A 25,387-nucleotide genomic window follows, 5' to 3' on the forward strand; every position below is an offset into this window, starting at 1 on the left:
GCCATAGACAATAAATGAATGAATGAACATGACGGTGTTCCAATAAAACTTAATTTATTAATGCTGAAATTTGAACTGTAAATATTTTTTCCTGTCATGGAATATTATTCTTAACTTTTTTCAACCATTTAAAAATGTAAAACCATTCCTAGCTCACAGTCTGTACAAAAACACATGGCAGGCCAAATTTAACCCACCAACACCTGTTCTCAAACATGAAGCCCCATGAGGCTGATGAACGTCATGATTCTTGTGATTACGACTATTTATACCTTTCTGGATCAAAATGTATGGTAGGAATTCCCAACAAGTATTAAATTGCCTAAATGGAAAGCAGCTCCTTTATTTCTCTAGTATATGGCCTGATTCCAGTGAAAATCTCCAGCAAGAGAAGGAATTCTGTCTCACAACCCTCCAGTCACATGGGATTCAGAGAAGCGGTGAAAAATGAGATATTCACAAAATCTTCAGCCAAAAGCCATCAAATGAAGCAAATACTAGAAATTCACAGAGAAATAATTTCCAAATGTATAATATTCAGGGCCAGCTACATAATTTTCAGGACCTAGTGCCAAAGGAAATTATGGGATTCCTTATTCAACAATCAGGCAAAAGGTATCACCCAAAGGCACTAAAATATCAAGCTGTTTCCTTGCATCCGCATTTGTGTTTTCAACTCGTCCTGGATTTTGTTGTTTTGATTTGGGGTTTTCTGTTGTTGTCGTTTTCTTTCCTTTCTTTTTTTTTTTTTTTTTGCCATTTAGTTTTGTTCTAAGTAAAGTGTATTAGTCCGTTCTCACACTGCTATAAAGAAACTACCTGAGACTGCGTAATTTATAAAGAAAAGAGCTTTAATTGACTCATACTTCCATATGGCTGGGGAGGCCTCAGTAAACTTACAGTCATGGCAGAAGGTAAAGGGAAGCAAAGACCTTATTCACATAGCGGCAGGAAACAGAGAGTGTATGAGGGCGCAAGAAAAACTACCATTTATAAAACCATCAGACCTCGTGAGAATTCACACTATCTCAGAACACACCATGGGGAAAACACCCCTATAATCCAACCACTTTCCTCTCTTGACACGTGGGGATTACAATTCAAGGTGAGATTTGGGTGGGGGCACAGAGCCAAACCACATCATAAAGAAAAATTAAAATTTTAAATTATTGGCATAAATGTTACCATTCGTTTTATATTGAAATCCAAGCATAAGAACATTTAACTTCTATACAGAATCCCCAAGATCACACAATTCATAATTTGTAGCTCACACATGTATATGTATTTTGTTCCTACCAAAACAGTGGAAACACTGCACAAAACAAACTCAATTGTTTTTATTTTTATTTCACTTCTGTATATACCCACCTTCTACCAGCATTCTCTACCTTTGGTTTGCCAATGAGTAAGAAGACTAAAAGGAAAAGGAACTATGGGTTGTTTGATCTCTCTATATCATCATTTTCCACTTAAGCAGTCGGCAACACAGGCAAGCAGGAAAGCAGTACAAAAAACTATATGATAGTCTGGGCGTGGTGGCTCACTCTTGTAATCCCAGCACTTTGGGAGTCCAAGGCGGGTGGATTACCTGAGGTCAGGAGTTCGAGACCAGCAAGGTCAACATGGAGAAACCCCATTTCTACTAAAAATACAAAAATTAGCTGGGCTTCGTGGCACATGCCTGTAATCCCAGCTACTCAGGAGGCTGAGGCACGAGAATCACTTGAACCCAGGAGGTGGTGGCTGCAGTGAGCCGAGATGGCGCCACTGCACTTCAGACTGGATGACACAGCAAGACGCTGTTTCAAAAAAAAAAAAAAAGTATATGATAGAGTTCCTTGGTCATTCGCATTTTTTTTAGAAGACCAGTGTCTTCTTTCTGTGCTCAGAGAGCAAGTTCTGGTTTGAATGGAAAGCCTGGCTTCTTGGGTTCGATAGAAATTGGGATTACTCAGTTATAGACACAATATACTTACCTTGTACTTGCTTTGGGTTTTGTTAGACTCCTGCACGTTGTGGATCCACCAGAATGTTGGGCACACGGGCATATGCCCCTGAGACAGTAAGGAGCACCTGCAGGCAAACATATTTGGCGTACTTCTCTGCTCACTTGTACGCCCCATAATCCCATCAGAATTCACTAACAAGAGACAGGTTAAAAAGATAAAGTTCTGCTACCATCTTGAAACTAAGATTTTCAAGATGGTAACGGGAGAGCATTAATCCAAATGTGGGGCCTTTCTGAACATGAGACCTTGTGCAACTGCACAAGCTTTATGCCCATGACGCCAGACCTGCTTATCAGGTATGCTCATGACACATTGATTTTTTTTTTTTTTTAATAGTCTTCATGGTGGCCTGCTTTCCAAGGCAAGGCCCATTACAGCACAGAAAGTGCACACTACACTTTGTGGTGAGGGGACTGTTTACTTGAAAAGATAACTATAAATTCACCATTTCTTGTTGAAAAAAATAAACCAGAATTCCCTGTGCATCTATTCAGCAAAGGAATGGGAGTAAAATTAAATTCTGGATAAGTTTCCTTTAAGTTCTGTTGAGTCCACAGGATGGAAGGAAACTTCCTGCCCTCAGTCTTTTGGGTCTTAAATCTGTCCTTCCTTCCTAGGCGTGTAAAAATTGACTATGGTTTTTGGTTCACAGTTTTCCTTTGCTGGGCAGAATTCTAGGGCTCCTGAGTTCTTTACGCATTCTGCTAATGGTTACTTGTTCTTCACCAGTGCTTGAAGCTTCACCTTGCTTTTTGCTGAAGTGGGTTTCTACACTGAAAGTACTTCCCAAAAATCAGTCTCCATCTGAAGGAAAAGGAATGCACCTACTGTACTTGAGTGGTTGTTAAAGCAAAAACTACATGCTGCTATTCCTTCTTTTAACAAAACCCCAAGATTTATGGGAGCTTTTTGCAAGGGAAATGAATTGCCACTTTTTATGGCTGTAGCAAATGTTTTGACATTTCTATTTTTCTTTTGATTTTTGTCATCATATAGGAATGTATAATTCATTGTCATACTTACAAAAATTTCCATCTTAGGTTCTGAGTTTTACAACTGCTGGGACAGTTCTTCTAGTACTTTTAAGGTGATCATATGGTTTCTGTCATAGGACACTTTTATCTGCTCCACATAATATTGAGTCATTCTCATTTCTGGTAAATAACTTCCTTGAGATGTTTTATGTTATTTCATATATTATTGAATTATATTTGCTAATATTTTATTTATGATTATTTCCAGAATATGTCTTTCTTCTGGGGACTGATTCCACTAAATTTCTCATTTTCTATGATTCTACCTTAGTTTAATTAGTTTTTTTTCCTCTTATTTCTAACCATTTCCTAAGGTTTGTCACCTCATTTCTAAGTTTTTCTCTAATTCTGGTATATAGGGATTTTTTTTTCTTTTGTCATTTTTAGCAATTTTAAGTCACTTTGAAATGGTGGGTTGTATCTTACTCAGTTTTGTAGGCATGTCTTTCCGGTATGCTTTCATTTTCTATGGGGACACTATCAACTCCTCACCCTTATTATCTTGTATCCACATTTCTTGGGATTTTACTTCAATCCTTTTCTTTTGCTTGGTTTTATTGCCAATTCATGTTCCTTAACTTCTAGACTGAAGTATCATTCCTGGCCGGGCACGGTGGCTCACACCTGTAATCCCAACACTTTCAGAAGCCGAAGCAGGTGGATCATTTGAGGTCAGGAGTTGACCAGCCTGACCAACATGGTGAAATCCCCTCTCCACTAAAAATACAAAAATAGCCAGGCGTGGTGGTGCACACCTGTAATCCCAGCTACTTGGGAGACTGAGGCAGGAGAATCACTTGAAACTGGGAGGCGAGATTGCAGTGAGCCAAGACCGTGCCACTGCACTCCAGCCTGGGCAATAGAGTGAGACTTCATCTCAAAAAATAATAATAATAATAAAGTATAATTCCAAATAGCTTTACTAACTTCACAGAGTTCCCTTTTCTCTTGTTTTTATCTAGGATTCAAAAATACATTGGCTTGATTTCTGAAATTTCCTATCTTTTTTTCCCTCCCCAACTTGTATCTAGACCTTCTGTTTCCTTCCTGTCTATGACCCTCTCCTGAATAATTTTGATTCTTCCCCCAGCAGTTTCTCCTCGTCGTGGGTTGCTCTCCCAGGAGGGAACCATGGCTGGTCATTTTGAGAATTCACAGGATGTAGCCTGTTCCATTCCTTTCTGAATTCATGGAGGACCCCTAGTTTAGAGTTAAAGTTAGAACAATTTTCTAACTAGTTTAACCCTGTTTTCCCCGTATCTTTATCTCTCATGCCACTTTCTTATGCAATTAAAACTACCAAGCAATCATTTTCATCTATTCCCATGAAGACCTCACTTTCAGAATCTCCTGTCTTCCTGTGCAATATGGGCTCTCTGGTTTTTAAGCCTGCTACCCAGCTGTCATGTGGGAACACAGTGTGCTCACATTGGAGCTCCATTTCCAGGAACCTAAGTTTTCCTTTTTCTTGTTTTTCTGTCTCGCGGGTTCCCAACAAAATGTGCAAAGGAGATAACTTTTTTGAGACCTTTCACATCTGAAAAGATTTTTATTCCACCCTCACTTGTGGTTGTGAAAGTAGAGAATTTTGTTTCTCTACATAAGTCACAATTAGAAAAAAAAAAAAAAACTTAGAAATGAGGTGACAAACCTTAGGAAAGGATTAGATATAAAAGGTTGGGTATCATTTTGGGTTCACTTTTTTTTTTTTTTCCGTTTAAGAGACAGAGTCTCGCTCTGTCAGCCAGGCTGGAGTACAGTGGTATGATCACAGCTCACTGCAACCTCTGCCTCCTGGGTTCAAGTGATTCTCCTGCCTCAGCCTCCCAAATAACTGAGATTACGGGCACGCACCACCACACCCAGCTAATTTTTGTATTTTTAGTAGAGACGGGGTTTCACCATGTTGGCCAGGTTGGTCTTGAACTCCTGATCTCAAGTGATCCAGCCCCCTCGGCCTCCCAGAGTGCTGGGATTACAGATGTGAGCTACTGCGCCTGGGCTGGGTTCGTATTTTGAAAGCATTCTTCAATGGAATGATGGCTTTCCTAAAATTGAATATGTGTTGGTTTTGCTCCTGACATTTTAAGCGTTTGTTTTTCGCCCCTGCCCCCAGCCGTGGTTCTCTGAAAGATCCTGTGGATGTGCCTCACTGTGGTTGTTTTTCATTGATCATTCATGTTTCTTGGTGGTCTCTTCGAATTTAGAAGCTCAGTTGTTTAGTTCTGAGTAGTATTTCAGAAAATATGATTATAAAATAATAAGTAGGTCTCTTTCCAGAAGACCTATTTGACATTGTTCTTCTTTGACCAAGTCTCTCATTTTCTAATCTTTTCTTTTATCTGTGAACAAAAGTTCTCTGAGCAGGAAATTCAAGGACAGAGACTTCATTCCAGCAAACAGCTGGTAAGCTGGTGAGACACAGCCTTTGGTGTAAAATGAAAGTGTGTTCCAGAGAACAAAGGGAGGGAATTTGTATTTAGAGAAAGTTCCCGCCCAGGTTCCCACTTAGGTCTGCTTATGCAAAATGCAGGATTGAAATTTACTTAGTTCTGATTGGTCGATGTTTGCTTACTTAGCTCTTATTAGTCAGGGCATGCAGACTTCTGATTGATCCATGTAGGTTACAGTCTATTGTTTGGTTCAGGAGGCATAAACAGGAGGTTGCTTGGTTTTAATTTGAATTTAGGCCCAGTTGGCTGCTCAGGACTCATCTTAAGAGACTGACTCTTTACACCGGGCACGGTGGCTCACACCTGTAATCCCAGCACTTTGGGAGGCCGAGGCGGGTGGATCACTTGAGGTCAGGCATTCAAGACCAGCCTAGCCAACATGGTGAAACCCCATCTCTACTAAAAATACAAAAATTAGCCAGGCGTGGTGGCACGTGCCTGTAATCCCAGCTACTTGGGAGGCTAAGGCAGGGGAATTGCTTGAACTTGGGAGGCAGAGTTTGCAGTGAGCCGAGATCGTACCACTGCACTTGAGCCTGGGTGACAGAGCAAGACTTAATCTCAAAACAAAAAAAAAAAGAGAGAGAGAAAGAGAGAGAGAGATTGGGTCTTTCAAGGCCCACATATTTATCTTTTTATCTTTTTGTTCTAATTTTGGGGAGTTTTTAAAAAATTTATTTTCCAATTCGTCTATTGAAGTTTTATTTTGGGAGCTAGTTTTTAATTCTAAGAGGTCTTTTATGTGCTTCCTGTTCAATTATAATGATGTTCTATCCATGTTTGAAATATACAGTATTTTTGTTACTTCTGAAAGTAATAATTATAGGTAGTTTCTTTTTTAAAGTTTTCTTCAATGTTCTTCATTATCTGTTTCCCCTGAGTACTGTTTTCTGTTTGTTTGAGTCTCTGTCTTTCTTGTTGAAGTGTTCTTCAACGCATGGTGATATCTTAAAATATGTTCATTTTGAGTAAGACCTTAAACACTCGGAACTTTTGCGTAAAGTGTCTGTATTTCCTTCCAGAGTGGTTGTATGGTGAGCTCCCTTTTTGTGGAGAAGACTCAAACATTTTTATCTGGAGGTATTTTCTCTAAGATTCTTCAGCTTCCTCGGAGAGACCCAACAATTCAGGCTGGCTACACAATTTCAAGGCCCCGTGCAAAATGAAAATGTGAGGTCTCCTCTTGAAAAGTCAGGAAAAACGTTCAGTTAGAAATATTAAAACAGGCCCGGCATGGTGGCTCAAGCCTATAATCCCAACACTTTGAGAGAGCAAGGTGGGCAGTCTGAGGTCAGGAGTTCGAGACCAGCCTGGCCAACATGACGAAAACCCATCTCTACTAAAAATACAAAAACTAGCCCACTCCAGCCTGGGTGACAGAGCGAGACTCCATCTCAAAAAAAAAGAAATACTAAAATATAAATATTTTTCTTTTAAAAATGTCTTATTATTTATAACACGTAATGAGGTAATGAGGACACATTTATAACAGCATAAACTACAAACAGCAAAGAAATATGTTTTGGTGTCCTAGTTTTATGTAAAACAATAAACCATAATACTTTACTAATGTATTAAATTGATTGACAAATCTTTCTGGCTTTTTTTCTGCAAGCTTACTTATTAAGTCATGAAAATTTAAATTTTTGCCAACTTGATTTTCAATCTAGGTAATTGAAAGTGATGTCAATCATTCTTGGCAAATGCAAGATCTCAAATGATTTGTTATAATTTTTAGTCTGAAGAAGAAAACCAGGTGGAAAGAACAACATGAACAAAGGGAAAGAGATGGGAAAGAGGGAAGTAGTAAAACAGAACGGACAAGTCAGTGAGGGAAAATCTACATTAAGACAGTGAGGTGGCTCCTGTCTATAATCCCAGCACTTTGGGAGGCCAAGGTGGGAGGATCTGTCGAGCCCAGGCATTCAAGACCAGCCTGGACAACATAGCAAACCCCATCTCTACAAAAAATATACACAGATCAGCCAGGTATGGTGGCACGTGCCTGTAGTCCCAGATATTTGGTAGGCTGAGGTGGGAGGATCACTTGAGCCTGGGAGGTTGAGGCTGCAGTGAGCTGTGATCATGTCACTGCACTCCAGCCTAGGTGACAAAGCAAGACCCTGTCTAGAAAAAAAAAAAAAAGGAGAGAGAGTCATAAATACCAAGCACAAAATTATAAGAAATGACAAAGGTAGGGCGCAGGAGCTATAAGTGGAAGAGAAAAGGGGAACAACATGAGATGTAGAAAAATTCTCAGAAAGCAGCTGTCTGAAACTCGATCAGACTCATCAGACTGAGGTTGTCAGTACTGAATGTAACCAAGAGAGTATAGGAGAATAAACAAAATAAATAATGATTAGAGATGTGCAGTGATGTTTGAGAGGTTAATTTCAGTAAAATGGTGGGACCACAATTCAGAAATAAGTAAGAGGTGAAAAGCACAAGAAGCAATGCAGAAAAGTGCTATGGAAACGGACAGCCAATAGAAGGAATGCAGAAATATGAGCGATCTAGAGATAGAAAGGGAACACAGAGGCCACAGTCTAGACTCTTTACTTTACAGATGTGGAAACTGAGGCCCAAGGAGGTGACCAATTCCTTTACCTAACCTGGTTAGCAACGGAACTTAGACAGAAAACCAGTACAGATGAAATGGTAATTCAGGAAGGATAAGGATCGAAGGAACACTTTTGGTCTCCAAAGAAGATTCCCTTTAATGCCTCTGTTTTCCCTTAGGACCTCCCCTCCTTCTTCTGGTACTATGGACACACGGTCTTGAAATTATTTTCAGCATATCTGACAGAAAACTATGACTATGATACTTCATTGCTGAAGAGAACACAATGCTGATTTGGGTAAGGGAAAGAGAAATCTGTCTATCGTACTTTTTTATTCTTACAGATATTATACATTCCTGAAGCCTGGAAGACAGGAAGGGTTACTCATACTACATTTGAAATGCATCACTATAATAATCCTGATAATACTCCACCCTGTCCAACTCCAGAGATAACAAACAACTCCACGATAACTATCCACCTACAGAAATGGACACAGTACGGTAAAGCCATTCATTAAAAAAACACCCCATTATGGATAATTCACAATGAGCTGGCAAACATCATTTGGCTATGAGCAAAGCTCATCAAGAAACACCCTAACAATGTGTATATAAAGGCAAACCAAGCTGCTTGAGTAGGACGTTCACCATCAGAGTAACACCCCAGAAACAAACGCTCCAGCCTGGACACCATGTCTGTGCGCTTTTCTTCTACCTCGAGGAGACTTGGCTCTTGCGGGGGCGCTGGCTCTGTGAGGCTCTCTAGTGGGGGAGCAGGCTTTGGGGCCGGAAACACATGCAGTGTGCCAGGCATTGGAAGTGGCTTCTCTTGTGCTTTTGGGGGCAGCTCATCTGCAGGAGGCTATGGCGGAGGTCTGGGCGGGGGAAGTGCTTCCTGTGCTGCCTTCACAGGGAATGAGCACGGCCTCCTCTCTGGCAATGAGAAGGTGACCATGCAGAACCTCAACGACCGCTTGGCCTCCTACCTGGAGAATGTTCGAGCCTTAGAGGAGGCCAACGCCGACTTGGAGCAGAAGATCAAGGGGTGGTATGAGAAGTTTGGACCGGGTTCTTGCCGTGGTCTTGATCATGATTACAGCAGATACTTCCCAATTATTGACGAACTTAAGAACCAGGTAAGAAATGCCATGGCGTGAGTGTTAGCACTCCTGAGAGTGTTTAGCCACTCACAGATGCACAAATGTATAAGCTATCACAATAACGGGGCTTTGCCCTCAGCTTCTAAATTTTAGGACTTCATTTTCAATATTAAAAATAATTTCTAATAAATTCTAATATTTGAACATGGCACATCCATCATGTGGTATTAGGTATGTGTGTATGCTTTTGGTAATATTAAAATATCAAAAGCTGCCCAGTGTCTCCAGCTATATATATATAGGCTTTCCCACAGAAAGAGATTTTTTTAATGCTTGGGGTGGGGAATAAAAGAGACCACACCTGGCCAGGCACAGTGGTTCATGCCTGTAATCCTAGCACTTTGGGAGGCCAAGGCAGGTGGATCACTTGAGGTTAGGAGTTTGAGACCAGCCTGGCCAACATGGTGAAACCCTGTTTCTACTAAAACTACAAAAATTAGCCGAGTGTAGTGGCACGTGCCTGTAATCCCAGCTATCTGGGAGGCTGAGGCAGGAGAATCACTTGAATCTAGGAGGTGGAGTTTGCAGTGAGCCGAGATCATGCCACTGCACTCCAGCCTGGGCAATAAAGCAAGACTCGGTCTCAAGAAAAAAAGAGAGAGAGTGAGAGAGACCATACTTAAATTACCCATCTTCAAAAGAATCATCTGATTATTAGAGACAGATGCCAAAAATATCACTGTCATTTCATAGGTAATTTTATTTCAAGGAACTTTGAAATGCGTCTTAAATATTTCCTCAATCTTAACTAACTTTTCTTTTGTCAGATAATTTCTGCAACTACCAGTAATGCCCATGTTGTCCTGCAAAATGATAATGCAAGACTAACAGCTGATGACTTCAGGCTAAAGTAAGTAGAGCTGAAGATAAATAGGAAAAAAAAGTTGTCTAAGCATTTTTTCTCCTTTATTCTTCTAAGTTATTTGAGGTTGGCTCAAGTCTTTGTTCTTGTTTATTCATGTATTTGTTTTAAACAAAATGCATATTAGAATGAGTAACTAGCCGAGCAACATATTTTACCTGGGAAATTTGGGGACTAACAAAAATGAATGTCAAAGTCATATGAGAAAGAATTTTGCCTCTTCCCATTCTCTTGCTTCAATGAAATGTATTTGTGGCATGATAGGTGACCTAACTGAAGTTTTAAGTATTATCTTAGTAGTTTTAGCTCAAAGCTTAGTCTGAGTTGTGATGTGCCATGTCTAATGACTAATCATGAAACTTTCAAATACTTTTCTAAGGTTTGAAAATGAGCTGGCACTTCACCAGAGCGTTGAGGCAGATATCAACGGTTTGCGCAGAGTCCTGGATGAGCTGACCTTGTGCAGAACGGACCTGGAGATCCAGCTGGAAACGCTCAGTGAGGAGCTCGCTTACCTCAAGAAGAATCATGAGGAGGTAGAAGCTCCACCAGGCTGGCTCTTACAATCTCCTCCCTCCCAAATTTCCAAATTAATTTCAGATGATAAATATAATATATGAAATTAACGTTCAAGAAGGAACCTGTCAGTTTCTCCATAAGGCTTAGATTGTTTAAGATGCTTCTGTTCATCCTTCTCAAAAGAAACAAACCTCCCAAAAAGTTTCTAACCCTATAGATCTTGTCCATCTGGCTCCTTTAAAAATATTCAGGCCGGACGCGGTGGCTCACGCCTATAATCCCAACACTGTAGGAGACCCAGACTGGAGGATGGCTTGAGGCCAGGAGTTTGAGGCTGCAGTGAGCCATAATCGCACCACTGCATTCCAGCCTAGGCATCAGAGCGAGACCCTAACTCAAAAAATAAAATAAATAAAATATTCAGATCCTAATTCCGTTAAACAAATATCTTTCAGGAAATGAAAGCTCTGCAGTGCGCAGCTGGAGGCAACGTGAACGTGGAGATGAACGCGGCCCCTGGGGTAGACCTCACGGTTCTGCTGAACAACATGCGAGCTGAGTACGAAGCCCTTGCCGAGCAGAACCGCAGGGACGCGGAGGCCTGGTTCAACGAGAAGGTAAAAGCACGCTTGGGTGCGCTCCGCGGGCGCCGGGCGAAGCAGCCAGCAGCACCCTAACGCGGCCCCTGCCCTTCCAGAGCGCCTCGCTGCAGCAGCAGATCTCTGACGACGCTGGCGCCACCACCTCAGCCCGGAATGAGCTTACTGAAATGAAACGCACCCTTCAAACCCTTGAGATTGAACTTCAGTCCCTCTTAGCAACGGTAAGCGAAAAGTTACAAAACAGATTGGCTTTAGAAATTGAGAAAAAAATAATCGAAGATAATTTTCTCCCAACATAATTACATATTTTAGTTTTTAGCCATTAATTACAGTACTTGACATAAGACACATTTGCATTTTGCACATGACAATCCTCTTTGCCTACAAAGTATAGCTGGATGCTAATAATTATGAAATATTAGAAATCGGCAAATACGATCAAGATACTGGAAAAAGAAAATAGTTTTGACTTTGAATCTTCTATCCTAAGTCAAAATATCAAAAAACTCTCATATGTGGAAGCTAAAAAGGTTGATCTCATAGAAGTAGAGAGTGGGATAATGCTTACTACAGCCTGGGAAGGGGATAGGGGAATACGAAGAGGTTGGTTAAAGGACACAAAATTACAGCAAAATAGGAAGAATCAGTTCAAGTGTTCTATAGTACTGAGGATGACTACAGTTAAGAATAACTTATTCTATAATTTCAAATAGTTCAAAGAGAGGATTTTGAATGTTCCCAACACACAAATAAAGATAAATGTTTGGGACCTTGGATATGCTAATTGCCCTGATTCTATCACTACACAATGTGTGTTTTGAAATATAATTATGGAACCCCGTAAATATGTACAATTCTTATGTGTCCATTTAAAAAGAAAAAGAAGAAAAAATCCTACTGCTTAAAGAGAGTAAAAATACATTTGCGCCACTCCTAACTTCATCTAACATTCCTTTTGATTACTCAATTAGGAGCACTTACAAGTTCCTTTTAAGCGGCATAAACAGAGGCAAAGTAGAGGCATGAGCACTGACTATAAAACTAAACATGTGTAATGATAATCATAACTGCTTTCATTACGTGTTTGCCCAGCACTTCCGCCCACATGTGAGTCCACAACAACCCCGGGGCACAGGGCAGGGCAGACGTTATAACTCATGTCATTATTTCCAAAAGAGGACTCTGAGATTCGACGAAGTTAAGCAATTCCCACAGTCCCACAGTTGGGTAACGAAGGCATCCAGAAGTTCTCTCCTAATTTTCTAACTCCCAAGTCGATACTTTTCCCACTATGGCTAGTAAACCACCAGAGTTTATCCACAGATGAAGCTATGAGTGTACATAAAATCAAGGCTTTATATAAAAAATACTTGCAGGTGAAAGGATAAGACACGCTCATCTTCATTCCATGTAAAATTGCAGTGAGTGTTCCCTCTGAGTATCTCTATAAACCCATTCAGATTCACAAGCCAATGAACTGAACTACTGTATTTAAAGCATAAGAAGGTAATTCTTTTCTGTGGTTTATTCTACTCATGGAACGTTTATGCAGTTCACTGCAGGATGACTTTTTAATAGAAAGCTATAGTCCTCATGAGCCAACACTGTCACATGGCTAGAAATGAGTAGCAAAGTGTAGGCGGATTTCCAGTTGTATGGAAAGTGGCAAATTGTGCCAAACTCTACAAGCACAGGCTACATTGGTGCAGGGGAGGGATCTTTTCATCTGTGCCCTATGAAGAGAAAATTTCATCTTTTTTAGCACACCTGGGCATCTGAGGGACATTCAGCACCACCTGTGTCATTCTCAAATCAAAAAGTAGTATGACATTTAATAAAGGCAATAATTAATATTGAACAAATAGAATCTTTTGGGTAAATGTAATTATTTGTGTGATGTAAGGATAATTATCTTAATTATCTCTTAAATGCCTTGACTTATTCTAAAACACTGTGACCTTTTCTATTAAACCATGTCTTACTAAACTACAGAAACACTCCCTGGAGTGCTCCTTGACAGAGACGGAGAGCAACTACTGTGCACAGCTGGCACAGATCCAGGCTCAGATTGGGGCCCTGGAGGAGCAGCTGCACCAGGTCAGAACCGAGACTGAGGGCCAGAAGCTCGAGTATGAGCAGCTCCTCGATGTCAAGGTCCACCTGGAAAAAGAAATTGAGACCTACTGCCTCCTGATAGATGGAGAAGATGGGTCAGTATTGCTGTCATTGAGAAAACAATTCATTTTTAAGGTTACTAAAGATTATTTGAAATCAATTACAAAATATCTTATGATCTAGATCACATGGAGATAACACTCTTTTAGTGTTATTTCAGAATGCAGTGAATTCCCACCTTAAATCATTATTTTTCAGTTTCCTCAGTAAAGCAGAATGAAATGATTCATATAAGTGTTCTGTACTTTTACAGCTCCTGTTCTAAATCAAAAGGCTATGGAGGCCCAGGAAATCAGACAAAAGGTAAACAAAAGCTGTGTTAGGTATTCAGTGTTTATTTGTATGTATTTCAAACGATGAGTTATTTCCTATTTATGAATTTGATAAATTCTAACCGTTTATATGTGGCATTTTAGATTCATCTAAAACCACCATTGTCAAAACAGTTGTTGAAGAAATAGATCCTCGTGGCAAAGTTCTCTCATCCAGAGTTCACACTGTGGAAGAGAAAGCCACCAAAGTCAACAACAAGAATGAACAGAGGGTGCCTTCCTGAACTGCCGCCTCCGAGAAACAATGGCCCCCAAATTAAAATACCAAAATGAAACCAGTTTCCTAAATAAGGGTCCCCTTATTTTTCTGCTTTTCTTTCAATGAATTAAGACAAGTTATTTTTAGAATAGTACCATTTCTTTGGCTTTTTCTCTATGGTGGTGTTTCAATAAACGTTCTTCCTGTTGCAAGTCATCTTCCCTGGTTCTGGCCAATCTTTGCATTTTAGATATACCTTCCAATGGGTGCTGAATTTTGTCTTTAATTTCTTCTGTTTAATTCAGTGGTCTTCACAAGTTGGAAGTAAGTTTAACGTGCATACTAGTTGGAGTCTTTTTCACTTCTCTGTATAATTTTGTCTCCCTTGTCTCAGTACGAAAAGTACTTACTGAGCACACACTATATGCCAGATAACGAGGATAAAACAGTTAATAAGATCCAGTCCCTGAGGTCAATATGCTCATAGACATAGAAATAAGAAACTGAAGAATCAGAAACAACCTTAAACATAAAGGAAAGGCTATAAGTGGTGATATTTGAAGGTAGAAGGGGAAAAAGAGAGCTGTGAGGATAAGGGTAAGAGGAGAATTCCAGCGGGTATCTAATTCATAATCTTGATCACTCCACCATAAGGGTAGGAGTTCACAAGTTCTCTACTGCGTTTTTGCATTCCAAGACTGCAGAGCCATGTGGTTCTCAAGTCAAATGTAAGTTTTAGTGCAATAATTTCAGCACCTACCATTAATGAATCTATTTCAAGGCTGGGAGTGGGAGGAGGTTAAACTCAGCAGAAAACCCTCCAGAGGTTTATTTGTGGGTGAGAGATTTGGCTCCCCCTCATCAATCCCATAACAAAAACAGCCTGTTTTTCTCTGGAACCAGTATCCTGTTACTGAACTCTGTAGAAATGGTTCAGTCCAGTTGAAACACAGTCACTTTCGAGCTGTCTTTCCTCCGCTCTTTCCCACATGCATGTAGTAATACCTAGGTGAATGTAAGGCAGATACCCTCTCACTTAACTTTTTAATTAACCAGTTCTCGCATCATATACCCTCATATCAAAATTAGGAAAAGGAAGCATCCTACCACATAGGAGTTGAAAACTTACATTCACACAAAAATCTGTGCACAGATGTTTATAGCAGCTTTATTCATAATGGCAAAACTTGGAAGCAACTAAGATGTCCTTGAGTAGGCAAATGGATAAATAAACTGTGGTACTAGGCAAATGGATAAATAAACTGTGGTACATCTAGACACTAGAATGTTATTCAGTGCTAAAAAGCTGTGAGCTATTAAGCCATGAAAAGACACAGAGGAAACTTAAATGTATATTACTAAGTGAAAGAAGCCACTCTGAAAAGGCTGCATACTGTATGACCCCAACTATATGACATTCTGTATAAGGCGAAACTATGGAGATAGTAAAAAGATCAGTGGCTGCCAGAAATTGAAGGAGAGGGATGCACAGGCAGAACACAGAGGATTTTTAAGGCTGTGAAAATACTCTGGATAATACTGTAAGAATGAATACATGTCATTATTTTCCAAACCCGTAGAATGTACAACACTAAGAGTAAACCGTAATACTACAAAGTCTTTAATTTTTTTTTTTTTTTTTTTAGTTAGTCTCACTCTGTTGTCCAGGCTGGAGTGCAGTGGTGCCATCTTGGCTCACTGCAAGCTCCACCTTCCGGTTCACGCCATTCTCCTGCCTCAGCCTCACGAGTAGCTGGGATTACAGGCGTCCACCACCAGGCCCGGCTAATTTTTTTTGTATTTTCAGTAGAGACAGGGTTTCACCATGTTAGCCAGGATGATCTCGATCCCCTGACCTCGTGATCCACCTGCCTCAGCCACCCAAAGTGCTGGGATTACAGGCATGAGTCACCGAATACTTAGCTCAGATTTCACAGTATTTAAGACGCCTGACCACCAACTCACCATAACTCAGGGAATAAATTCTTTCTGCTAAAACCAGGCTGATATTCAAGACCTTTAAATATGACTTCCAGGAGAGAGTCAATAATAATTGATAACCAGCACTTACTGGGTGCTAGACTCTGTTCTAAGCATCATTTATTCCTCATGACAACCCTATGAGGTAGGTACTGTTATAGTCCTCGTTTTACAGATAAGGAAATTGAGGCAGAGACCAGTTGAGTAATTTGCCCAAGATCACACAGCTAATAACAGGAAGTGCTGAAATGTGTAAACCACACAGAATGGCTCAGAGTCTGGTGCTCACCACGACATAATACCATGCTAGTGAGAACCTTATGACTCCACTTTCCTTCTAGCAAGAGAAGGGATAAAGAAACTACGCGCATGCTCACTCCAGTCGGTCTGACATTAGCAGAGACATCAGTATCTCCTTCTTCCCAAACTAAACCAGGGAAGCCATTTTGTGGAAGGACTTAGTATACCAGAATCTGATTCTCAGGAAAAAAAAAACAAAAACAAAACAGAAACAAAAACGAGGAATCTAGTGACAAAACAAACCTCATTCAAGTTCAAGAAAAAGGGTTATCTAACAGAAATATAGAATGTGAACTTTAAACAACAGCGTACTTGAAACTAAACAATAAATCCATTGGGGGAAAATTAGCATATGATCATCAGAACAAGATAATGTAATGAAAAACTTTATCCTGAAATAAGGAGACAGCAACACTGCATAAAACTTAATTCGATTCATTTTGAATATCTAAAATACGTATGCACATCATGTAATGTTCTACTACCTAGTAGATTTTTAAGAAATGATCATTTATATACATCCAAATACCACTTTCTTGCCATGAATAAAATAATCAATCTCGGGGGGAAAATGTATAGACGGAAGTGGTCTAGAGAATTTGTTAAATCTATCCTCCACTTCCAGAAAGAACTAGAGCATACCTACATTTTAAAAATAAGTATTAGTTTAGAGGAAAATCTATGATTAAAATAATTTAAGAGACCTACGCACATGAGTATATAGGCAACAACGTTTCAAGAAGGAGTTAAGCATCATACATTCCAGTCCTGCTTTGATACGGAAATGTTTTGTGGCCACTTAGCTTCAGAGACAACTCATCTCCAAAATGGTCCTAATAATATGTGCTTAACTTATTTCACAAAAGATAATTTGTATTTGTAAAGTATCTAGAGATAAATAGATTATATTAATAATACTTTGAAATCTCATAATAACTCACCTAAGAAACTCAAGCTCTATAAACCATTAAACTGACAATATTCTCTGTTTTTCTTGTTTTATTCCTGGGAAAAATGAGCAAAAGATTAAAAATTTGACCAGGTCACAACAAGATCAGTAAAAAGTCTCTGAATAGGAACTGTAAGTTATCATGCACTGTTTTAAACCTAAGCTGATGGCCCAGTTATAGCTTTGTATTTATTATTTATTTTTAAATATTTTTGATTTAGAAAATCCATGCAGTCCACTCAATGTTACATACATTTTAGTGACAATAATGTTGGACGTTTTTCAAAGTATTCAGTATCCAGAACACTGCAAAATATCATTCAGAAAAAAATTACTGTTTCAAAACTAAATCCATAATTAGTTAACCAATCAATTTATGTCATTATAGGTGATAGAGACTTTACCCTGTCTGACATGTCCACTTTATTATAATAATTTAAACAATTAACATTTAAAAATGTTTGTGCCTTTCAAACTGTCTTATAGTCATTCATGATTAGAACTGCTCAACATTCATTTGAGACTGTCTGATACTATTATTTTCATTTGCCCAGTAGGGAAATGATCCAAGCCTGGATAACTTTCCAGGGCATCAAGGCAAGAGAATAAAGAGTACTTCCCTGTGACAACTTATCTTCTCTCTAGGGTACCGTAAGTACTGGTTTTCTAGGTAATGATGAAAATGTCTCCCTCCTTATATATTTTACTCCTTGCTAATCGCTCACTTCTCTAAATAATTCCTAATGTCTTAAATACATACATTTACACTAAAAGACAGTAAACACTATTTAGGGGTAGGGAAGTGAACAATTTGGAGACTGTTAGTTGAATTGATGTCCTGCTCCTGGACCAAACCAAGAAATCTCAATCAAAATAATTCTCCACCACGATGACATATTCATGAATTATATTGAAATTAATAATAAGCAGGACTGCAGGATTTCTGTTACTTCAGTTTTCAATTCAAGAAATGGTAGATTTCTTTTAAAATCTCCCACTACCGAAAGATCAATAGATGCTGAGATTGTCTGGTGTCAAGAAGAAGGAAAACACACCCAGATGCCCAGTGCAGTGGCTTACACCTGTAATGCTGGCTACAGGAGGCTGAGCTGGGTGCCGAGGCTGAGGATCACTGGAGGCCAGGAGTTCAAGACCAGCCTGGGAAACATAGCAAGACCACATCTCTTAAAAAAAGGAAAAAAGAAAAATAAAAGAAACAAAAAAAGGAAGAAAGGAGGCACTCAATGAAGTGGGAATACTAGAAATACTCCATGAGCATTAACAGGACAAAAGTAGGAGACATTTCTCATTGGAATTATTAATTCTTTGTTATATGTGATGGGGAGACTCTAGATTCTATTAATATTCCAGTGGTCAAAAAGATGCATATTTAGTCATATTTAATTTTGGCCTTTGAGGCTATGATTTAGTTTTACTTCACCTGGCATCATTTTTATATATAAAAAATATCCTTGGGGCACCTTTCCACCTACAGACTGGACGCTGTTAAAAATCACCCAATTGTGAAAAACAACAATTAGGATGCAAGTAAATTTTATTACAGACTGGCATAGTCAAGACTGAAATGACCCAGTGAATCCTATAAAAGGCCAAGGGAGCTAACGAGTGTGGAAGGTGAACTCTGGCTTTGCTCCTCTCTTTGGCAAGGGGTTGCCCGACTGTGCTACCATCATGTCTTTTCAACTTTCTGGTGGGTCCAGGCGGATCTGCTCGCGAACTGGGTCTGGTAGGCTGTCCAGTGGAGGAACAGGCTTTGTGGCTGGGAATGTGTGTGTTGGGTCGGGAGCAGGAAGCAGCTTTTCTTGTACTCTTGGGGGCATCTCTTCTGGAGGAAGCTTCTGCAATAGCGGTGGAGGGTTGGGAAGTGGTGCCTGTACTGGTTTTCTTAGCAATGAGCACAGCCTCCTCTCTGGGAATGAAAAGGTGACCATGCAGAATCTCAATGACCGCCTGGCGTCCTACCTGGACCATGTGCGTGCTCTGGAGGAGGCCAACGCAGACCTGGAGCAGAAGATCAAGGGCTGGTACCAGAAATGTGAGCCTGGCTCTTCCCGGGGACACGATCATGACTATAGCAGATACTTCTCAGTCATTGAAGATCTTAAAAGGCAGGTAAGAAATAGGGATTTGCATAATTTTACTACAGACTTTGTGTCTGGATAATTTAAAGAAGAGAAAATATAAAATGTGTTTAACAAATTTATGTGATGTAGGATTTGTTCACTCGGTATTTCCAGTGCTAAGTGCAGTACCTGGCAATAACATCTTGTAGAATTAAATAATGAAAAAGAAATCATTTCAAAACAGATATATTCACTTTGTTTTTCTTATATTTAGCTCATACCATTTGATCAAAAGTAATAAAAGTACCTATGTGGCGCTCAAGCTCTGGAGGCTTATTATCTGAAGAAAATCCAGATTTCTTTAACACAGAAAAAAGATACTAAAACAGATGTTTGACAGATTAAGAAGATATAAAATCACACTGAAATCTGGAGCCTCCTTTGACTTTTGGTAATCAACATTTTTCATAATCTTCCCTATTTAGATTATTTCTGCAACCACCTGCAACGCCAGCATTGTTCTACAAAATGACAATGCCAGACTGACCGCTGATGACTTCAGGCTGAAGTAGGTGAAAACGAACTAATTAATTATATTAATGAAAGTTAAAATATTACAGTTGGATTAAGGAATATGTATTTTGCTTTGAAAACCAAAATGTTTTTCTAGAGCCAGACTAGATCAATAAAGAAATTGAATTAAATACACCCTTATAAAAAGCGCTATCATGGTTGGATACAGTAGCTCATGCCTGTAACCCCAGCACCTTGGGAGGCCAAGACAGGTGGATCACTTGAGGTCAGGAGTTCAAGACCAGCCTGGCCAACATGGGAAGACCCCGTCTCTACTAAAAGTACACACATAGAAAAATAGTCAGGCATGGTGGCGCACTCGGGAGGCTGAGACATGAGAATCACTTGAACCCGGAAGGCGGAGGTTGAGTGACCTGAGATGGGGCCACTGCAATTCAGCCTGGGTGACAGAGTGAGACTATCTCAAAAGCAAACAACAACATAAAAGAGCTATTACATATTTTTTAAAATCTAAAATCTAGCAATATTGTATTTAATTGTTAAGCGTATTGGATGACAAAAATCAACTCTGAAGAAATAACATCCCCAAAATACAATTCATGAATTGTTAGGTATCTCAAACCATTTTAGCAGTTTGCCATTGCAAGAAGCTTCAGAAGTATGTAGAGAACATTATATCTTTCAGCATATGAGATGTCTTAAAAAGTTGTGCTTTGCAGCTGCCTATGATGACAACTCCCAGGTGCCTTACTAATCTTTCAGGTATGAAAATGAGCTGGCTCTGCACCACAGTGTTGAGGCCGACACCAATGGTCTTCGCAGAGTGTTGGATGAGCTGACCCTTTGTACAACCGACCTGGAGATACAGTGTGAGACCCTCAGTGAGGAACTGACCCACCTCAAAAAAAATCATGAGGCGGTAAGGAAGCCTGCAGAGTGGCTTCATATAGTGTCTAATTTCCTTTTTCAAGTCCACTGTTCATTTCATAGCAGGGCATGAACATCAATCAAAGTCCTCCACTGAGGATGAATACCAATCCCATTTTTAGGAGATGGAAGTCTTGCAGTGTACAGCTGGGGGAAATGTGAACGTGGAGATGAATGCAACCCCAGGAGTGGACCTAACTCTCCTGTTAAACAACATGAGGGCTGAGTATGAGGACTTGGCTGAGCAGAACTGCAAAGATGCTGAAGCCTGGTTCAATGAGAGGGTAGGTCTATGGCAAATTACAAAGGCTTGCTCAGGAGACAATCAGGCCGGTCATTAACCCTTTCGACAACTACACTTCAGAGTGCAATGCTGCAACAACAGATTTCCAATGATGAGGGAGCAGCCACAGCAGCCAGAAATGAGCTGACCGAATTGAAACGCAATCTGCAAACCCTGGAAATAGAACTTCAGTCCCTCATGGCTGTGGTATGTAGGAATTGCCACTGAATTGAATATATGTGTGAATATGTATAAGTGAATACAGATATAAAAATGTATATAACACCAAGTACGTATAACCATTTACATATGACTAAAAGTATAAAATATATTACATACTGTACATTACATACATTACAAGAATTCTGTCCCTAAATTCACCAATTCCAAAACTTGAAAAATGCCTTTTTACAACAGAGGAATTTTTTAAAATCTTGCAAGTGTTGACTTTCAATTGAAAATATTCAGACCTTATACAAATAATTATTTCTACCTTGAGAATATTTAAAATATGACCATGCTACTCAAGCATGGTGGCTCACGCCTGTAATCCCAGCACTTTGGGAGGCCAAGGCAGGTGGCTCACTTGAGGTCAGGAGTTCAAGACTAGCCTGGCCAACATGGTGAAACCCCATCTCTACTAAAAATATAAAAATTAGCTGGGTGTGGTGGTAGGCACCTGTAATCCCACATACTCAGGAGGCTGAGGCAGGAGAATCACTTGAACCTAGGAAAGGAGGTTGCAGTGAGCCAGGATCGTGCCACTGCACTCAGCCTGGGTGACAGAGCAAGACACCATCTCAAAAAAAGTAAATAAAATAATGTAAAACGTCCATGCCATTTCTCTTTTACACAATGAAGCTTTGCTTTGTTTGTCTTTCAGAAACATTCCTATGAATGCTCCTTGGCTGAGACTGAAGGAAATTATTGCAATCAACTCCAGCAAATTCAGGATCAGATCGGAGTGATAGAGGAACAACTGCAACAGATTCGAACAGAAACAGAAGGCCAGAAGCTGGAGTATGAACAGCTTCTTGATGTAAAAATCTTTTTAGAAAAAGAAATTGAAATTTATTGCAGCTTACTAGATGGAGAAGAAAGGTAAATATTAACTTGCAGAAAAAAAAAAGCCTCCCATCAACTAGGTTTTCTCACAGTATATGTATGCCAATATTGCATCCTAGAATTTCCTACTCTAGAGATCACATATATTTATCCTCAGGAATGCATATTATTGCAGTCAAGTGAAATTAAAACATGCAGAAATTTGAAAATCAAATTTCTAAGTATGTAAAAATATTTGTATGTATAATAATATAAAGGTCATTTAAGTATAGAATATTTAACAATTCCAGTACTCCAATTCAAGAGGAAGCTTGCTTTCTGTGATTTAGTGTGTAAGCACATTTCTTATAAATAACTCACTCTCTTTTCTTATCACTTCACTAGTTACCCCACATGTACCTTGTATTAAAGGTGAGCAATGAAGATATAGGAAGAATTCATTGGAGAAGCACCATAGTTTCTTAGTCAATAGCAACAGCCTTGGAATTGTAGCCCTAGCCGTGAATCAAATACTGGGTGAATTACGAGCACATCGTTTAACCTTTTCAAATGCAGTTTCCTCGTTGGTGAAACTGTGGTAACGCCAAAACCATACTTGTAACAAGTCTTAACTATGATGTCTCACTACGTAGCATACACAGAAAAGGTATTTGTGACAGTGGCCTACACAGAAAAGGTATCTGGTAAATCACTGCCTATTACTAAATGCTTGCCCATGGCTGCATAGTGAGGAGGTAAAGTCTTGCACACTACAAGGCCCATCAGCCTTCTGCAGCCTATTCTCACAGGAACCCAACAGTGATTGCTCCCTCCTCAGAACAAAGCACTCATTATACCACTCACTTTTCACTTAATTTACAGCACTTTTCAAGTTGTAGGTAATTTTTAGCATGTGTATAATTTTTTCCAACCGTAAAAACTGTGTCTTGGTTCTATATTTTCTGCAGCACTTAGCCCAGCAACACTTTCTTCATGGTAGGCTCTCCAAACATATTCGTTGGCCAGTTGATTGAAAAGTCAGAGTGAGAAATATTGCTAGGTGAAAGAGGTCATATCTTGTCATGAGAAAATTTCTATCCATAAACATCCATTTCATCTCTTCTTTCACTATGTTGAAGTCATGAAAAGCTTACTAGTGTCCCTTAAATATATGAGGAATTTGAATCTTGTTGAAACTAGAATTCCAAAATGCTTATTTCCAATTTAGAGGTATTTATAAGCTCACTAAGGAAAGAAAAAAATGCAATAATTTGCTCTTCTCTTCACAGAAAAAGCACATCCACATGTTACAAATCAAAAGGATGCAGGCCTGTGAATTCTGGGAATCAAGGCAAAGGTATAGATGGTTTTTTACCTGGTGTAACTCCTTAAACTCCATCAATTATGTTAACTAAGTTATTTATTTGTTAACTAAATAAAATTTGTTTTTAAGTTTACTTGTGGTGAATAAAGGCATGAGGGGTCATTATTATAGTTCTTAATATTTGTATTTTATATTCCTATAGAACAACAGATGTGGTCAAATTATGAAATTACCGAGTGAGGAATTAATCCCACAATATATTTCTTACCTGGAATGTATTATCTTTCATAGTTTCAATACTTTGATAAAAGAGCTACTTTATCTGAAACCACAAAAATAGGGCAAGCTGGTATTTAAAAGAAGACATTACTTGCAGCCAGCCCTTACTGCCTGATACTTAGATTGTTTTAGTCCATGTTTAATTTATGTTTTCAAACACCCATTGCTCTAAAAACAGTGGCAAATATAAGAGAGATAGTCCCGGTTCTTGCTAAACACTGACTTCAAACACAGTATTATATATCAATTTACTGCAGACTTGCAAAAAACATTTTAAAAAAGCAAACATTTTTTAAAAGGTGTGGTGGCTCATGCCTGTAATCCCAGCATTTTGGGAGGCCAAGGCAGGTGGATCACTTGAGGTCAGGAGTTTGAGACCAGTCTGGTCAACAGGGTAAAACTACATCTCTACTAAAAATACAAAAATTAGCCAGGCGTGGTGGCGGGCGCCTGTAATCCCAGCCACTTGGGAGGCTGAGGCAGAAGAATCGCTTGAACCTGGGAAGGAGAGGCTGCAGTGAGCTGAGATCATGCCACTGCACTCCAGCCTGGGTGACAGAGTGAGACTCCTCAAACAAACAAACAAACAAAAAGCATACCTGTTATGGCTAAATACTTTTCAACCTGTTAAAAAATGACCACTAACGTTTTATTTATTTTATTTTAGACTCAGCAAAAGAAACTATTGTCAAAACAGTGGTTGAGGAACTGGATCAAATTGGCAGTGTCCTTTCACTGAGAGTCCACTCAGTTGAAGAAAAGTCCTCTAAAATAAGCAACATTACAGTAGAACAACGAGTACCTTCTAAAGCACCATAAGGAGGAAAACTTATAAAAGAAAGAAAGAAAGAAAGAAAGAAAGAAAGAAAGCCCGCCTTTGCAAAAGTCCTACTGATTAAATAACCTAAGGAAATTATTCATTTCTGTTCTTAAAGATAAAAGGGCTAGAATTTGTTCTCCTTCTCTTCCTTTTCTCATGTTCTATGCATGTAATCCTTTTCCAGAGAAGAAAAATCCTGCTCTGTCCCTAATTTTTGTTTTTATTTTGGGAGTCTTTTTTGACATTTCATTAAAAATTCTTCTGTTGCAAGTTATTTTTTAATATCTGGTTCTTTTTAATTTCTAAAGTTGATCCCAATGTGACAATACTAAGGACCTGCTAATAAAATAATGTGTTCCATTTCATAGTCACAGTTACCTCAATTAATAACAGAATAAGGTGTGAAGAGCACTAGCACTAATGTCTGGTCCCAAATCTGTCCCTGGTTAACTATGTAAATTAACTCGATCTTTTTGGGTTTGAGCGTCTATGGACATAAAATAAGGAGATAACATCTACTGATCACTAGGACTTGTTTACCCTTACAATACCTCTCCTGGGTGATCAGCAAATGTTTGTTGTAAAATCTGAACCTGGAAAGCTATTTTTCCATTTTCCAGCACATGCATCTCTCTGTCCCTACCATGGTGATGACTAAGCAAATTTAGAGCTCAAGCCTGGGGGGATTCTAAATCTTGCTCATATTCTCCTGCACACAAAATTCTGCCTGACATCCTTACTAAATTATTTTGGAAAGTGCCACTGGGATTGGAAAGCAGCAAAGTTCTAGGCTAAAGAGGTTTTTTTCAGCTGGAGTAGAATGAGGCAGTGACCTCTATAACCATCTAGATTTCCAACTTGCATGGCAGAGCATCATTGAAGGGCTTTAATCAACTGGCATATAGACGATGTGGTATTCAAAATGGCCCATGAAGATTGAACTGCCCATTTC

At 39.3% G+C, this 25,387-nt stretch overlaps 2 protein-coding genes and 1 long non-coding RNA gene across 4 annotated transcripts in view; 2 read left to right on the forward strand and 1 right to left on the reverse strand.

Moving 5' to 3' along the window:
• LOC117067054 overlaps positions 1-25,387 on the reverse strand; it is a 49,421-nt gene that overhangs the window by 10,533 nt on the left and 13,501 nt on the right. The window lies entirely within an intron of this gene.
• KRT27 (keratin 27) lies at positions 8,700-14,127 on the forward strand. Its single transcript, XM_033183100.1, has 8 exons — positions 8,700-9,198; positions 9,990-10,072; positions 10,464-10,620; positions 11,059-11,220; positions 11,301-11,426; positions 13,198-13,415; positions 13,634-13,683; positions 13,797-14,127. Exons 1-8 carry the CDS (start codon positions 8,755-8,757, stop codon positions 13,934-13,936), a joined length of 1,380 nt encoding a protein of 459 aa, XP_033038991.1. The 5' UTR covers positions 8,700-8,754; the 3' UTR covers positions 13,937-14,127.
• On the forward strand, positions 18,772-24,709 carry KRT26 (keratin 26). 2 transcript variants are annotated; one of them, XM_033183099.1, is made up of 9 exons: positions 18,772-18,851; positions 19,085-19,273; positions 19,710-19,792; positions 20,521-20,677; positions 20,808-20,969; positions 21,050-21,175; positions 21,852-22,069; positions 23,302-23,369; positions 24,283-24,709. In XM_033183099.1, exons 2-9 carry the CDS (start codon positions 19,091-19,093, stop codon positions 24,432-24,434), a joined length of 1,149 nt encoding a protein of 382 aa, XP_033038990.1. In that variant the 5' UTR covers positions 18,772-18,851; positions 19,085-19,090; the 3' UTR covers positions 24,435-24,709. The 2 variants fall into 2 exon arrangements, with proteins under 2 accessions (XP_033038990.1, XP_033038989.1); XM_033183098.1 differs by having other exon boundaries at positions 18,793-19,273.

The sequence above is a fragment of the Trachypithecus francoisi genome, unplaced genomic scaffold, assembly GCF_009764315.1.
Source record: "Trachypithecus francoisi isolate TF-2019V2 unplaced genomic scaffold, Tfra_2.0 Lachesis_group20, whole genome shotgun sequence".
In the NCBI taxonomy this organism is placed as follows: Eukaryota; Metazoa; Chordata; class Mammalia; order Primates; family Cercopithecidae; genus Trachypithecus; species Trachypithecus francoisi.